Source organism: Pelobates fuscus, chromosome 3 (genome assembly GCF_036172605.1).
Source record: "Pelobates fuscus isolate aPelFus1 chromosome 3, aPelFus1.pri, whole genome shotgun sequence".
NCBI lineage: Eukaryota > Metazoa > Chordata > Amphibia > Anura > Pelobatidae > Pelobates > Pelobates fuscus.
In genome coordinates, this window is record NC_086319.1 from 299,237,888 (window position 1) to 299,254,675 (window position 16,788).

Consider the following 16,788-nt stretch of genomic DNA (forward strand, 5'->3'; position numbering starts at 1 on the left):
AAAGAGAAAAAATATATAAAATAAATTGCTTCCCTCTCTGTATTGAAACTGTTCATATGTTGTCTTACACTCCTGACCATAACAGAGAAAACTTTCTTATACATTATATCATACCTGCCTTGAACCTGATCATACATGTGGCAACAGTTGCCACTTTCTCCATGTTTGCTGTGGATTCACATGCTGCTACTGTGTTGTTTTTTTTTTCCATGCTCCTTTGATTCCCTCTTGCACAGTCAGCATTATTAACCAAAGACCAAATTTGGACCAGGATATTCAAACTTTAGTGAATAACTTGCACGTGAATTCAACTTACCGCTGGGCAGTTCTGTTAACATGTCTCACATTGGGTTTTATTTACAATTTTGAATAACAAATGTTTAAAATATTATAAGATTACTTGCTTTCTTTAAAATAGAACTTCTGATTTAATCTAACTGAAACATTTACTCCATGATTTTTTTATTCTTGTTTATAGCTCTACCTCTGTTTACTTTCACGGCCATGTTATTCTGAGCTGGATTACCTATACCAAGCATGATTTGGGGTGGGGGGTGGGGAATAAGAATGCACTATGGAGAAAAAAAAAAAGTTGAATTAACCTATCAAGAAATAACCCGGTCTGAAATGTTGGTCATGACAGTCACTCTAAATGATGAATTCTAGTTTCTCATTTTACTGATAAGTCCTGTGATGCTATGGATTTTATATTGCTAATTGTAATGCATATTCACTATTCAGAGAAACTTGCAGAGTGGGTGCTGTTTAGTGTGTGTGTGTGTATAAATAAAAATGCATTGACAGGCAATAAGGAATTTGAGAAAGCAAAGATAAAGCTTGGTTTTTAAGAGTTATATCCTCAAACCACCACAATTCCTGGTTTAATAAATAAAAATCCTTCAGTAAACTTATCCCGCACACATGGGATCAATTCTAATATCTGCTGGGATCATGTGGTACAGTTTAGTGAAATTAATCTGTAAAGGAGAGAATGACTTAAACCACATTAATCCGGCTCTGACAGCGCTGCAGTTTGGCTACATTTTACATTCTCAACCCTTCCATTAACTCCTTCATTACAGTGAACAGGGTAATTGTAATTTTATTAGGACTGTTCTCAAGGATGTGGAAATATCACCAGATACCTGGAAATATGCAGTACCGAGCAGCCAGTTTTTCAAATTAATTTACCCCTGCTGCCCTGATGGGGATTGGTGCTGGGGCAGGTAGCCCACACCTACAGTGGGTGCAGATCTCCATAACCATTGACTCGCAGTCTGTCGCTCTGTAGTGAGCCAGAGCACAGCCTCCGTATGTTCCCAGCATGCGCTCAGACTCATTGAATGCTGAGACAAGGGAGTAAATACAGAGGTCTGCATTAGCCGGTCCCCCACTCGACCACCAAGCAGTGTTTACCCTTGCTGGACCACTAGGCATCATTGCCTACATTCCTGCATGAAGCCAAAACAGTAGAGGGGCTACACAGCATAACACCATCATACACACACATACAAATACATTACACAGAGCCAGCACACACATTGCAAATACACTATGACAAAGACTATGGCAGGACAGAAGGTGAGACAAATAAAATTGCCATGCTCAGCTATTTTTGCCTCCATTTTTCCATTGAGATTTAATATGTGAAAATTCTGAGTTTAGCAAATAGCCCTGTAAATGTCAAGGGGTCCAGATCTTTTTCATTTAAAATTGTGTCCTAGTCATACTATTGTACATTTATTTATAAAATATTTTACCAGAAAGGATACATTTAGATTTCTCTAGTTTTCAGGTATGTCCTGGGTACATGCCTCATCTTGTATTGCTTTATTTATGATGTCTGTCATAAAATACAATAAATCCACATCCCTGCTGCTATGCACAAAAGGTTTAATCACTAAATAATGTATTTTAGTGAACTGAATATAGAGTTGGAAAATTTGGGCACAATAAGCCAATAGCTTATTTGGAAATATTAAACTCTGCTGCAAAGGCAGCAGGCAAAAGAACTGAAGTTTTTTCAAGCTGTTTTTAGATATATCCCCAATGTAACAAATGCATGCAGCAAGTTTTCATTTTGAAAACATCTACTGAACAGTGATATTTATTTATTTTGTATTTAGGCAGTGGCGTGTCCCTTTTAACGATCTAGACAATCACTAGAGTGCATATTGGTGAAATAGAAATCTAATTTCATTTAACTTAGAAAACGATCACTCGCTACAGTCCTTGACCCTGTACTTTTTTTCAATTAAGTTTTATTTATTTAATGCTTTCCTTGTCCAAAATCTATTAAAGTAACTTCTATGCTTTGGGGACTAAACATCACAACACAATAACAGATACAGAGAAGGGTTTAAATTTTATTTTTTTTTTTTATATATTTTTTTTTAACAATGCATTATATCAGAACCTGCTGATGCGTCCGGATTAAAAATGTAACTTTGTAATTTCTACAGATACAGCATATTGTGGACCAGGCTGAAGAGTGCTACTTGACTAAAAAGTCAATTCCAGTGAATGGTTATTAAAAAAACAACAACACAATATTAAAACATGTGGCTAAAGGTCTTTAAAGAAGATCTGTCACCTTTTAAACTTCTCTCATTTACCTTCATAAATCATCCAAATGTTTTGTTCTACTCTTGGATAGTGTCATTTATTTTGGATAAGTTATAAGTAAGGGACTATTCTACCTTTGCATAAACTTGTACAGCTCACAAATCATAATTTGTAAACCAGCTGTCCTTTACTCAGCCACTACCCCTTATTTATTCTGAAGATGCCAGGACATAGCGGCTTTCACAAAAGAGGTAGATAATATTAAAGGGAAGTGGTTACGCTTTCAGGAGTCCACTGGTGCAGTCCTTCCATTCAGTGTTAAACCATTTTAATGGCTTAATGCCAATACAAGTCCCCAGCAGCCTGTCCCACTGTGCTGCTCGGCTAATGAGTGGCTACACTAAGTGGAAGGACAGTGCCATAGGACTCCAGGCACAATTCAATGAGATTAAATTATTACAGTGCCCAGAGAGTCACTTTAATCTAGTTGAACAATTATAAACATTTTTTTTTTACCAAGATGGCTCTTCCTGTGATCTTTTGGGAAAGTGACAGTGCCCCGTTAAAGCCTTGTTCGTGACTTGCCAAGTAGTCTAACCCCTACTAGAACGGATTAACTGTTAAACAGCTAGTCCCAAAACTGTATGAAACAGATAGAGGTGATGTGTCCATGCAAGACTCAGTGTGCGCTTTTAAAATGTAATTGATAAATAATTAAACATCACAGAATTTTCCAAAACAAGTCTAAAACTAAATTAAATTATGGTCCCCATAACCGTCAAATTGTATCACCCAGGCTCAGAATTAAAATACTTTCAAAAAGTAAAAATAGTTTTTTTCAGGACAGATGTGTTAAAAAAAAAAAAAAAAAATAAGCTGCTTTCAGTGCATTTTCCTCTTCCGTCTGCCCAAGCGCCTGCGTCTTTGTTTGTTCATGTGACGGCAATTGATAACCAACCCTATTAGAAAACAAGAATATATATATAAAAAAAAAAAAAAAAAAAATCAATTTCAAATTTCAATCACAGGACTCTTCCCAACTGTAAAAAATTATGTAAGAAAATAACAGTCTTCTGCATACATGGGTAATACCAAACAAATGATTAAAAAGTAGCACATTTATTAGAAAACATAAATAATTACATTTGGCATCACACAGCAGTCCTCATATGCTAAGGTAGTTCCAGTATGATATCTGAACAATTGTATCATGTGCATAGAATAACACAATCCAAAAAAAGGGAAAAATCAAGAAAAATTCATAATTATAAAGTAACTGAGCCACCCACAAATACTGTAAAGGGGAGAGACCACCCAAGAAGACGACCCAGAAAAAAGTAAAGCCCTAGACGCGTTTCGCACCACTCCTGGTGCTCTCTTAATGTGTACTTATTAATATTTTTTCTAATAAATGTGCTACTTTTTCATAATTTTTGGATTGTTTGGGATTACCCACGTGTGCGGACTGCTGTGTTATTCTCTCGTAATTCAGATGGTTCTTAAACTGCTCTTGGTCTTTGGTGTGGGGAGAAGCCCTTGAATATAAAATGCATGATTTAAAAATTCTAAACTTCTCATCCGTATATATACACATACATATACATATATATATATACACATACATATACATATATATATATACACATACATATACATATATATATATATATACACATACATATATATATATATATACACATACATATACATATATATATACACATACATATACATATATATATACACATACATATACATATATATATACACATACATATACATATATATATACACATACATATACATATATATATACACATACATATACATATACACATACATATACATATACACACATATACATATACACACATATACATATATATATACACATACATATACACATATATACACATACATATACATATACACACACATGTCTATAAACCAAAAAAAAGCAGATGGACTCACCTGCTACCAGGAAAACCAGGTAGATAATCAAAAAAATTGAAAAACTGATGGCAACATTCAGAAGTGGCACCCGGAGGCTGAATCTTTCTGTCTCATTGAAGACAGGGATCGCTTGAACAATGGAAGCAGCTGGAAGGTAAAAGTAACAGTTTTAATCCATATTAAACCAGAAAATAAATAAATGAATATGAAAGAAGGTCAAATAGCATACAAGATTTCAGGTTTCACATTGTGACTGAAATAAATAGCTGGTTTCCAAGCCAATGCATGTTTATTCGGTAAAGCCAAAATTTACGCAGAATAGTCAAAGCTCGGCTATTTAGACTGAACTTAGCCATTTAGTTTTCAATTTACCATAATTTGCTGTATAATAAATACATTAAAAAACAAAGTGCAAGAGAATACCGAGAATGGACCACAGCTTAAGTAGCTTAACCTTTGGTGGGTCCCCACTCAGATCTCAAGCTGGTTTTAGCTCATTGTGTGCCATTACTAGAGAACCTAGACCATTTGCATATCAGAGTGACCCCACCTAAATAGAGAGTCCAGATCTGAAATGCAGGCTGTCTCTACAGCACAAGAGATACAGCAACCCCAGATGATTGTTTTGACCTTGTTAGGCCTCGTTGGGGAGATATAAGCGATACCTCTCTAGGCACCGTCAGCAAGGGGCCAATGTCTGGATTACCCTTTAAATTGCATTCAGTTTTTTTGCTCTCCCTGTGAATAAATGCAATGCATAATTCCCTGCAAGTAGGTATACATATCTTGTACATATCAGTTGTACCTTCTGCCAGACCTCCCAGTGGATAAAGTGGAATCCATATGGTGTATCTGATCCACGTGAGCAGTTTCCATTCCATATCGATGCAGGCAAGCATGTAGAATGGGTACCTGGAGGGTGCAAAATCATATCTTACTTCCCATAGACAACAAGCAAAACACCATTTTGCACAACCAGGAAACATTTAAGTGCAGTAGCATGCCGCAACTCTTGGTATGCTTTCACCCTCACCCCAATAAGATGTCTGTTCTTTGGTTCAGTGATGGGCTAATATAATGAGCAGAAGCAATTTGCTTGATCGGCTGCGCTGGGAACGTAAGGGGTCACCAAACCAAATGCAAAAGGGTTGGTATAATAATTTTGAAAGCATGTTCATTGGACTAACTAAAAAGTGAACCGAACTCTTGAAAGGAGGAGACACTTGCCTTTCATTTGACACAGTAGCAAAAATCCATTCCTCATCACTAAGCATTTGTAATGGTTTCTGCATGGAGTTTCCATGAAATACTTACCCATTTAATGCCATCCCAGGAATATATTATAGTACTGTAACGTAATATCTGGACATACAGCTATTTAAATGAAAAGCTTGCAAGAGGAGTGCCATTTCCGACAGATCAGTATCTCAGCATCATAATATTTGAAATATCTCCTTCATAAGCATATTAATAAGACACAACTAACCATCACCTCAACAGGATTTAGAAACCCATCATGAATTTCTCACCTGATGATTTCAATGGTGCTCCACAAATAAAACACAAAAAACACCACCCCCTTATTCTGCATCTCTTCAAGTTGGCCAAGAACAATAAATAGGATGACATTTCTTCCCACGACCTAAAGGAAATCACGAGACAGAAAGTGTGATGATCTGATGGTTGTACAGTTCTTGAATCTGTAACAGTGTATAAGTACATGGGTCAAACAGTGACGCACAGCCGAGCCATATGTAGAGTTCACGCTTCATAAGAGCTACAAACCTGTATTTAAAGGGACACTATAGGCACCCAGACCTCTTCATCTCATTGAAGGGGTCAAGGTGCAGTTTCCCTATAGCCTGTCAGCTCTAGATAGCACTGCAATGTAAATAATGCAGTTTAAGACTGAAAGTTTTAGAGAAGCATGTCCAGCATCAAGCAAAACCCTATATGAAATTATTGATCAATGCTTTCATATTGGGTTTTGATTGATGTACAATGTGAAGAAGCACATTAGCTGATAAAACCTTTGCAACTGATAAACAGCTATTAAAGGGACACAACAGTGTCAGAAAACAAAAAGTTGTTTTCCGGCATTATAGTTCCCCATTTGTGAGTTCAAACCAGTGCACAGTCTGTCTCATAATACCTGGATCACTGACGGGAAGACTCCAGTTTTCACCAATCCTATTAAGGGATTTATAATCTCCAAGACAGCCAGTGTCTGGCAAAAGTACATCATGTCAGCCATGGTGTGGAAGGTATCATAGAAAGAGTCTATAAAAAAAAGCAGAAACAAGAACAAACTGTTACATACATTGGACCACAACTAGATACATGGCTAACAAGCTAAAAAGCAGTGAATTACTAACAGAATCTAAAAAAACACCAATAACAAGCACAGGATTGCAAACAAATGGAAGTTAGGAATCCAACATGAAGGGTTTGGTCACATGAGAAAGAACGATATTTTAATTTAGACAGTAACAAAAAGCTCTTGCTCACCTTTTCCCAGGATGAAGAGTCGTACAGTCATGTTGACAAAGATCCACGAGAAACCCAAGAACTGTACCAGGTTATACATAAACAAGTAACCTCGCTTCACATACAGGAAGGCTGGTAGAACAGATAAAACATTGCATTGATTACTACTACAAAAACAAAACACAAAAGCACAGGCAGCCTTCAGCTCTGTAGGTATTTTGGATTATATCTCCTATAATGCTTTTACAGCCATAATACTGGCACAAAATGAAAAGAGAAATAAGAAAAAAAAAAGAAATGATCTAGATTTGTTAGTCCCTTCTTCCTTTTATTCTCTCAACGCCCAGATCTTCCTTTTTTGCTCCAATATCAAAACTGCACATGAACTCTTTGCCAATGGATTAAAATTAGGAAGATGCAGAGTAGACTTTTCGTGAAGTTGTAGTACAGCTGTAAGCCTTCTACAGAAGGGAACAGAGAGCTTAACTACAGCTCTCAGAACACATTTTGCTTCACAGTTAATAGGAATTACCCAACACTGTCCATGGAAAGCTATGGAAGCATTAGAATTGGTTAAAGCCACTAACCTGGTTTATCTTCAAATCCTGGGAATTTGTAACATTAAGAGTTTTTTTTCCTTGTCTTATCTATATAAGCAATAGACATAGAAGGTTAACTCTTGGGGATGCCCTGAAGTTGCCACGATGGAGAGAAGTGGAATCTTCTGAAGTATGATTCTCTGATTTAATTAATCAATTCCCAGCATAGCCTTGGAAGCTGAAAACTGTCTGAGTCTTTTTATGTAATATATACTTGTGTACACAATGACAGGTAAATATTTGAGTATAGTAAAGAATTCAGGATGTGATCTCAATGTGTGGGAGATAGCATTTAAAGGGAGTATTCACCATAACCAATCTAGCTTATTGATGTCGTTATAGTACTAGGAAGGTTTAATCTCCTATTCGTCCATCCAATATATCTGTATGGGGTAAGCAGGATACAGTAACCTTGAAATCACCATTTACTCTTTTAGCACCACTGAACCGACACAGACTCATAGTCGGATTTGACAACACAGGAAGGGTTAAACGCTAATTGTGTAAAACCAAAAAAAGAAGTATATACACTAGAGGTGAAGAAAACGTATAGCTGAAAGGGATACCAGGTGTACTTCACAGCCACCTAAGAAAATATACACATATACAAGGAAGTGGAAATCACCCAGAATACGTATAGATCCCCTTGTGTGCTTTTTTTATTTACATGTGTTTATTTTATATTCTGCTGAAACTTACTGCTGCTCCCAACTCCTACTGTGGTTACTTTGAAGGAAGCATCCATCCAGGAGTTTACATTAACTTGGAGATACGCTGTTTTTATACTTCTTAAGTGTAAGTGCGACCAATAAATTTGTTATATATTATTTTATACGTACTTCACCATATTTGATCTTCTTATTTTGCATATCTGGTTGGAAGACATTACATCTCATATTCATCAAAATACCCCTGAGTGGGTTAAAGGCCTGATTTTCTCATCCGTTTGTGAGTGTATTCATATCACATTTATTTCACATCCTTACAATATACTATTTTACGCTATGTTAGCTATTTGATTTATTTACACAGAACATATGCCTGGAGAGTCTACTTTAAATACAGGTCATTCTATTATAGATTATATCTATACGTATTCTGGGTGATTTCCACTTCCTTGTATAAGTTAAACGCTAATTGTCCTTATGATCACACCTCAAACAGAAGAACTCAGCCTTAGGTGTAGAAAAATATTTGTGCTTATCAAACTGCTTGAAAACGGTACCTACAAGGAGAAGTATCTTTGAAAGATAGAGGGAGATTCATCAAAGTGTACTGTGCTAAAAAATGGTGAGATAAAAAAATTACAATTAAAAAGGCAGAAGTCTCCAATGGAATTTGCCTGCTGGTTCTACTAGTTTGTATGGTGACTGCCCCACTTTTAGTACTTCAGATCACTTTTTAGAATGGAAAACATATATAAAACTTCCTCCACTGATTTCATTTAGATCCCTTCACCCAAATCTTACGATCTTCACGTGTTCTGGATTCTGTCCTGATCTTTGTTATTCTTTGTTCCTAGAAGACAAAGAGTAAAGCATTTTTAATAAATAGGTCAAACTAAAATTAAAAAAATAGAAAGCTATATATAAATATATAGAAAACAGAATTTCACAATCAACTATATGACACTGTCTTGTCAGAATGCCTTGAAGCGAAGAATAAAAAGCATTTATTTTAAGGCTCTATGATTGTGGAAATGTTCAACATTCAAGTACAAGACAAAGCATGATGAAGATCTTTTGGTTCAAAAAAGAATTGGAGAGCAAAAAACAAAACAAAAAAAGCACACTATTTATTCCATACGATCTATTAGACACACCTTGTCGTGCAGCTCCTTCTCGGCATCTGATTCATCGAGCCAGCGATCAAAATCTGGGGATAAGAACAATGGCTTGCGCTCCTGCTTGGTCAGGCGCAGCCACCAATTGCTCTCGCATTTCTTCACAGTGATACCAACTTGGCGCTGTGTGGACCGTTGCTGAACCTGAAAAGATGAGTGAAAATGTTCTCCAGTGTGTTGTTAACCCTTTCTAGCCATTAATGAACTTAAAGGGTTACTCCAACATCCATGACCACTTCTGCTTTTAGAAGTGGTTATGGAGGAAGGAATCTGTATGTGAAGAGTTTAGGCTTAAAACGTTGCACATACAGGAAATTGAGCACTTTTGTGCTGGAGACTAGTTACACCTCTGGCACACGTGATTTAGGCAGCCTGGAGCTCTATGCATAAATTAAGTCTGTTGTCGGTGCGCATTGGGGACAAACTAAATTAGATTAAACCTTTGCAGGCAGTGCCAGTAGTCTGCCTGCAAGGGTAAGCTTGTTAGTCCACTCCCTTCCTTCCTTGACAGTTATTATTTTCTGATAATAATACATTATTATTATTAGTTTTTATTTTTCCCTACATCCTTTGTCCACACCCTAGCTCAAAACATGTGCATGGGCAATGAATGATGAAGACTGATATGGGGTTGGGAAGGGGTGTGGAAATGCTAGAGAGCTTTGCTTGGTCTGGTGCTGTATTCAAGGTAAGTTTATACTATTTTAACATGTTTAAGATTAAGAAAAGGTGGGTGGACAAGGTTAGTAGTGCCCAATAAGGCAGTATAAATGTAAAAAAAAAAATATTAAAAAAAAAAAAAATAATAAAAATTATATATATATATATATATATATATATATATATATATATATATATATATATATTAAAAAAGGGTTATAGCAATCCTTTAAACATTCTGTTCCCTAATAAAGAAAAAACAATTTAAAAAGCAAAGTGTAGGCATACCTCCTGCTTCACAGGTTCTAGGAATTCCAAGGAAAATTCATACGTATTAACTCCTTTAGCACCATGTCCTAGAGCTTGGTGGGGAAAAAAAAAAAAGTTATTACTCGATTTCTTAAATGAGTGGAAAAATTGTTACCCCTTAAATAAAACCCCTTTAATAAAATTTAATTAAAACAAAAAAATAGTTATGCAGTCCCCATGTGGCATGAGAGAAAGAGTAGAAAATGAGATATATATATGACAGAATCCATGAGACAAAAGAAGCATACAGATAAACAAATGACACATGGGAAGAAGATAAATACATCATTAGATAACAGGATGAACAGAATAAGAATGTCAGAATTCTTATCAATCTTAAAGGGGCACACTAAGCAACATAACACCTACAGCTCACTGCTTCTGTGGTTATTCTGGAATCTCCAAGTTTAATGTCAATGTTTAGGAACAGTTTGTCATAAAATGGGGCTCTTTCGAACACCCAGAGACCTCTCTCTTGGACATTGATACTCAGTACACTCTATGCAACTAAACCACTCCCTTGAATGTGTATCTATTTCAAAATACTTGCAAAATATTGTTTACCTTTAAAGCTAACGTCTTCATGAGGTTACTAAAACACAGAAGCAAACACATTTCCTTACACATTTTGTTTTGACTTCAACTCTTGCATAATGCACGGCAGCTTTTTAGGGGCTACCTCCTCTAACTTGCTATTTAACACCTAAAAACTTAGAAAAAGCGCAATGAACACTTTAGCAGATAGGGGCCACTTGTGAAAATCCCAGGACATTTATAAAGAGCACAAAATCACACATGTTTCGGTACTCCTGTCCCTTTGTTAGTGTACAATGCCATAACCTGCTATTGGTGAGGATATCCACAATTAAACTGTGCTCTTTCATCAGCTGATCATATCAAACATGCATGGAATTTTACACTTCCTGCTGATATTAGCAACACCAAACACAGCTCTGTACCCACCTTTGAAATGCAGGGTGTTATCTGAAATGTGGATTTCAGGACTCTATAACAAGGAAACATAAATTAACATTGTCACTGTGCATGTATAGCCATCAAATATTTTAATGAACATATAAATCGGTTATATTTCTAAATTTCATTTTAGACTGGTCAGTCATTATGCAAGATGCACCATAACCACTCTCACACGGTTTAGGAACGACTTGATACTTACCTTGATATGTGGGATGCCAGTGGTTCTTCCAGTTTGATTCGCTACCATAAAGTGGAAAATCATACCTCCACATAATCGTGTTAACTCACACCAGATTTACACAGTAATCATTGAGAGCTGAATTTAATTTAAATTCATTTTTATTGCTACCCATTTGAAAACCGTTTGACTTCTTTCTAGGAATCCATCTCTTATCTCAGCTTTCCTGAGCCAAGTCACTGGGCGTCAAGAGCAGTTAAGCCATTCTAAACACATTTCTACTTGCATATGGGGCAGGGTACAATTACCACTACAGTGGGTACAGTTACACACCATATCTTTGTTATAATTTACTGCAAAATCTGTATATTTGCTAGGAATTCTGCTAGCACAATGTACAGATAAAACACAATTTTATACATGGTGTGTATATATGACGAGTAAACTTTATATTAAAAACCCAAGATAAGCAGTTATTTATGGTATAAGACATCTCAGAATGTTTTATTTTAACACTGTCAAACTAGCATGTGCATTAAAATACTTTAGCCTCTTACTAGCATTACTTTACAAATTAAAACAAAATGCAGCTGCACGCAGCACATGCAATGATTTCTTCTAAGACTTTTTGTGGCTTTAATTTCCATTAAAGTTTCATTATTCTATCTAGCACGATGGTACATTCAACACTCTTCCCACAAGTATCAGTGGTTATTGCAAGAGGAAACAATCATTTGTGTAAGCCCTGTGATATATGCAGAGTAGAAGTTACCATGGGAACAAACTAGAATGTATGCAGAGTAGTGTGATAGTAGGTATTGTAGGTGGTCTCCATGGCAACTTCTATTTGCTCTGTTAAAAGTTTTGGACAAAGCCTTGCTCAGGTTTCAATGACAGAATGAAAATAAAGTTCCTCTTCAAACTGCACCCACTTACACCACTTCAATGACTTTTTAATACAGCTAAATTGTTTACTGAAAAGCAACTTCCCCTTTCAAACAGAGATAAGACAATACCAGCCAAAGAAACCGTTACTTGAACACCAACCCAAATCACTATGCACATTATAACGTAATTGTTTTTAGTATCACTCCATTGGCCATGAAAGTGTAACCTCACCTACAAAGTTAAGGCAAAACCACTAAAGAGAGTCCTACACTAACAATGTTACAATGCTGCCGCCCACCCCATGTGTTCCCTATTCAGGGTTAATAAGTGTGTAAAGATTTAGAAAATACCCCTCTTTATCTCATTAGAGATGTTAACTGTCAGCTTAAAGGACCACTATAATGCCAGGAAAACAAACTCGTTTTCCTGGCACTATAGGGTCTTTAGATCCCCCCCACCCTCAGGGTCCCACTCCGGGCTCCCTTGGCGCTGGGGAAATCTCCTCCCTCTTCCGACGTCAGGGATGAATGCGCATTCAAATTGTCCATAGAAACTGTCCTATGGACATCAGCATCTTCTCACTGTGATTTTCAATGTGACAGCCACTAGAGGCTGGATTAACTATCAATGTAAACATAGGAGTTTCTCTGAAATTGCTATGTTTACAGCTGCAGGGTTAACCCTAGATGGACCTGGCACCCAGGCCACTTCATTGAGCTGAAGTGGTCTGGGTGCCTATAGTGGTCCTTTAAAGAAGCAAGGTGAATTGTTAGTGTAGGACTCCCCTAAGATGTTTGCCTTGACATTGCAGGTGAGCTTACACTTTGAAGACCACTGGATTGATAATAATAAAATAAAAAATCCAGTCAATTAAATGAGCATAGGGATTTGGGATAGTGCACAAGTAACTCTTTTCTTTGTTTTTTATTGTATGTATTGTATGTGTACTATGGTCATTGCTGCCGCCCAGGAGTAGTGGGAGCTTGAGCGCAGGACTTTGTATGAGATAAGAGAATGTCTCACTACAACGTCTAGTTGTCCTTAAGGGGTTAAACACCAAAACCTCTATATTGTAATTGTAGCTGTTTTGGTGTATAGCTGTTGCTCCCTTAGTCTGAAAATGAGAAACCATTTTCTGCGAAATGTCATAGTTTACATTTTGTCAAAAATGTACCTCTAGTGCAGCTTCTTCTTAGAGCACTTTAGTTAATGAAGCACTTTGTGTGTGAAGAGTGTCTCTTTATTTTACAAAAAAGTGCAAATTTCATTATAAATTAATCTTGTTATACCCCCTGGCTGTCAATCAGACAACAGGTCCTGTTATTTCCTGGTTTGGTTAGATCAGTGGAGCTAAACTCAATAGGCAGCCAATTGCTCAGAGCAATTACCTTGCAAAGACTTCTCATTGAGAAGTCTGTGATTAAACAGCCACAGAATGTCTGGGCGGGGTAACAAGGGGAAGGTTTGCAAAGGCTGCAGATAACATGCCACTTTTACAAGCTGTTTTTAGATGTACCTATACAAATTGCAAATTACTATATTATTAGGAGGTATATTTACTAAAAATGTTTTTTTTGTTTTTGGGCCGTGGAATAGACCTTTAGGATCCATTAAATTGTTAAAGGTGTTTCACATTCGGTGTCATTACACACAGCATGATTAAACAGAGCACAGCCAACACTTCACATAGTGGACTAGGGATTAGTTTGTCGAATCTCTGATTACCACACATGTAAAATGTGTCCTCAAAGCATCTGACTGGATAACACATTATTATTATTTATATAGCGCCAGCAAATTCCATAGCGCTGTACAATGGGTGGACTAACAGACACTTAATTGTAACCAGACAAATGGACTCACAGAAACAGAGGGGTTAAGGACCCTGCTCAATGAGCTTACATGCTAGAGGGAGTGGGGTATAGTTCCACAGAAAAGGTGCAGCCCTGGAGAAATCTTGGAGGCGAGCATCAGATGTGGGAGTACGGACATAGGATAGTCGTAGGTCTTCATCAGAACGCAGGGGCCTCGACGGGACATACTTGTGTATTATGGAGGATAGGTAGGTTGGAGCAGCATTATGTAGGGACTTGTAAACAAGAATCTTAAATTGAGCCCTATACTGGAAGCCAATGTAGGGACTGACAGAGGGGTGAGCAGACAGGAAAATGAGCCTTGCCGCTGCATTCATTATAGATTGTAGCGGTGCAATCTGGGAACATGTAAGACCACTGAGAAGAGGATTGCAGTAGTCAAGACGAGAAAGAACAACAGCATGGACCAGCACCTTAGCTACACCTGGTGTTAAATAGGGGCAGATGCGAGCTATGTTTTTGAGATGGAAACGGCAGGATTTGACGATCGACTGGACATGAGGGGTGAAGGAGAGGTGCGAGTCAAAGAGAACAACTAGTCAGCGAGCCTGCGAGGTAGAGGTTATGGTGGCGCCGTTGACTCTGAGGGAGACAGACACGAGAATAGCAACTTGAGAGAGGAAAGACCAGATCATCATGATTGGCTGCAGTGAAGGGACTGTGTTTAAACTGATCCAGGTTAGACCTGGACTATTCGAACACCAGCAAAAACACATATTCAAATGAACTATGCAATTATTCCTTATTGGTCTTAAACTGAATTTCAATTGAGAATTTTGTGATGGAGTAACAGTGCATGCAGCACCTAAATCTGTCTCACAATGGTGGAGATGGGGTTAGAATGCAACAAAGGCATCTACCCCTCCTGTTCTTGTTGGCACATTACAGCCACAGCCCCTGCACATGGGGTGAGAGCATATAGCATATAAAGTGAATTTCATTACGCTTGAAGATATCTTATTTACCTTTTGTTTTCCTGATTTTGGAGAGCAAATTCAACTTTTAGTGTATGTTAGTACATACAGAGTTATTGACTAAAGTGAATTTCAAATTTAAAGCCAAACCAGCTAGATTATACGGTAAGATTATCTGTCTTAAAGAATTTTTCCATTAAGGCGATTATGACCTTAAATGTAAAATTGCCTTTGAATACTCATTTTAGTGAATAACCCTGGAAGTAATTACTGTAGTAAATCTTTGAGCTGCCAACAGTAGCATTTATAAAACTTATAACACATTATGAAGTATTGTGTGGATCGGTGTTTTATTAGAATTTGTTTATCTTCCCCTGTGACAGTGTTTCATTGTCCAATAAATCATACATTATTACACTGAAGGATAAACATTTGTATTTTATTACCTATTCAGCTAAATGCATGCTGTATCCTTGCTCTTGCCCATTTTAGTGAATTTGATATTTTGATTGCAATAATTTGTAGGAGTTATTGGTGTATCACACACCAGTACACCTATGTACAGCATCGCCATGGAGGGCTCATTTAGTGACAGGTATATGGGAGGATGAATCAGCACATTAGGGAGGTGCCAGACATGCAATGTGAACCAGGGATCAATCAGGAAACTGAAGGCCACCAAACCTGCACACATTTGCATTGTAGGGAATATATCCAAGAAGGAAAAACCTTTGATCCGATTTACAAAATGAATGTGTGCCTTGAAAGGTTGCAAGTTTTTAAACACTGCAACTGATACAATATATAGTTTTATTCCCAACTAAAACCAAGGTGTGTGAAGACCTAACAAGAGATTTGTATTTCCCATGCTGGAATATTAACTAAATGAGAGAGGTCACCTATTTAGGCCTAAAGATCTCTTGCTGATTTTATGCCAGATAAGTAAAGAACTTCTATCAGTAAATCATTATATTAAACGTTCCAAATGAATTCCTAGAGGGCTTATTCACTAAACTTCGAACTGTAGTGAACTGCAATGCGAATGGCACATTTTATGCAAAAACAAAATGATCTGCACCCACACAACTTTGCTATTGTAACCTCGGTTTTCCACATTCGGCGTTTAGTGAATAAACCCTTAGGTTAGTGATGAAAGACCTGTCATTCACGCTGATGTGGACTACGTTTCAGCTAAAAAAAAAAAAATAACGGAAGCCTAGTCTTCAGAAAAGAGGTGGCTAACGTTAGCCATGAGTGCTACCTGGACATCGCTGAGCTCCACCCGGAGATACAGCTCATGGTGCCGCTGTGCCCAAAACACCTGCGGGGTTAGACTCATCCTGGGGCCACACTTCCAGCCACCGCCGCTTCCACTCCTACAATACTGTCAGGACACTGCAGGCCCACCGGGCGGTGAGCAGCACAGCTGGGGGGAGGAGTCTGAAGATCAGTGAGCGCCATTGTAACTGAGGGCAGAATACCATGACTGAAGGTATCATAGCACTCTGCTCTTACTACTACTGGAAATTATATCTACATC

At 37.4% G+C, this 16,788-nt stretch overlaps 1 protein-coding gene across 1 annotated transcript; it reads right to left on the reverse strand.

Moving 5' to 3' along the window:
* Positions 1 to 3,422: 3,422 nt before the first annotated feature.
* On the reverse strand, positions 3,423 to 16,664 carry HACD3 (3-hydroxyacyl-CoA dehydratase 3). Its single transcript, XM_063448776.1, has 11 exons — positions 16,510 to 16,664; positions 11,380 to 11,422; positions 10,396 to 10,469; positions 9,427 to 9,591; positions 9,074 to 9,122; positions 7,027 to 7,137; positions 6,671 to 6,798; positions 6,048 to 6,160; positions 5,324 to 5,430; positions 4,537 to 4,665; positions 3,423 to 3,524 (listed from the first exon to the last, which is right to left on the reverse strand). The coding sequence occupies exons 1-11, from the start codon at positions 16,585 to 16,587 to the stop codon at positions 3,448 to 3,450; spliced, it is 1,074 nt and encodes a 357-aa protein (XP_063304846.1). The 5' UTR covers positions 16,588 to 16,664; the 3' UTR covers positions 3,423 to 3,447.
* Positions 16,665 to 16,788: the final 124 nt, after the last annotated feature.

Excerpts from the sequence above, each read along its gene's own strand:
- HACD3 (XM_063448776.1), bottom strand. The coding sequence starts at position 16,587 with ATGAGTCTAACCCCGCAGGTGTTTTGGGCACAGCGGCACCATGAGCTG. Across the intron at positions 11,423-16,509 it reads TGGAGCTCAGCGATGTCCAG|AGTCCTGAAATCCACATTTC; the intron begins GTAGCACTCATG and ends TCCTTGTTATAG. Across the intron at positions 3,525-4,536 it reads CCTGGTTTTCCTGGTAGCAG|GGTTGGTTATCAATTGCCGT; the intron begins GTGAGTCCATCT and ends GTTTTCTAATAG.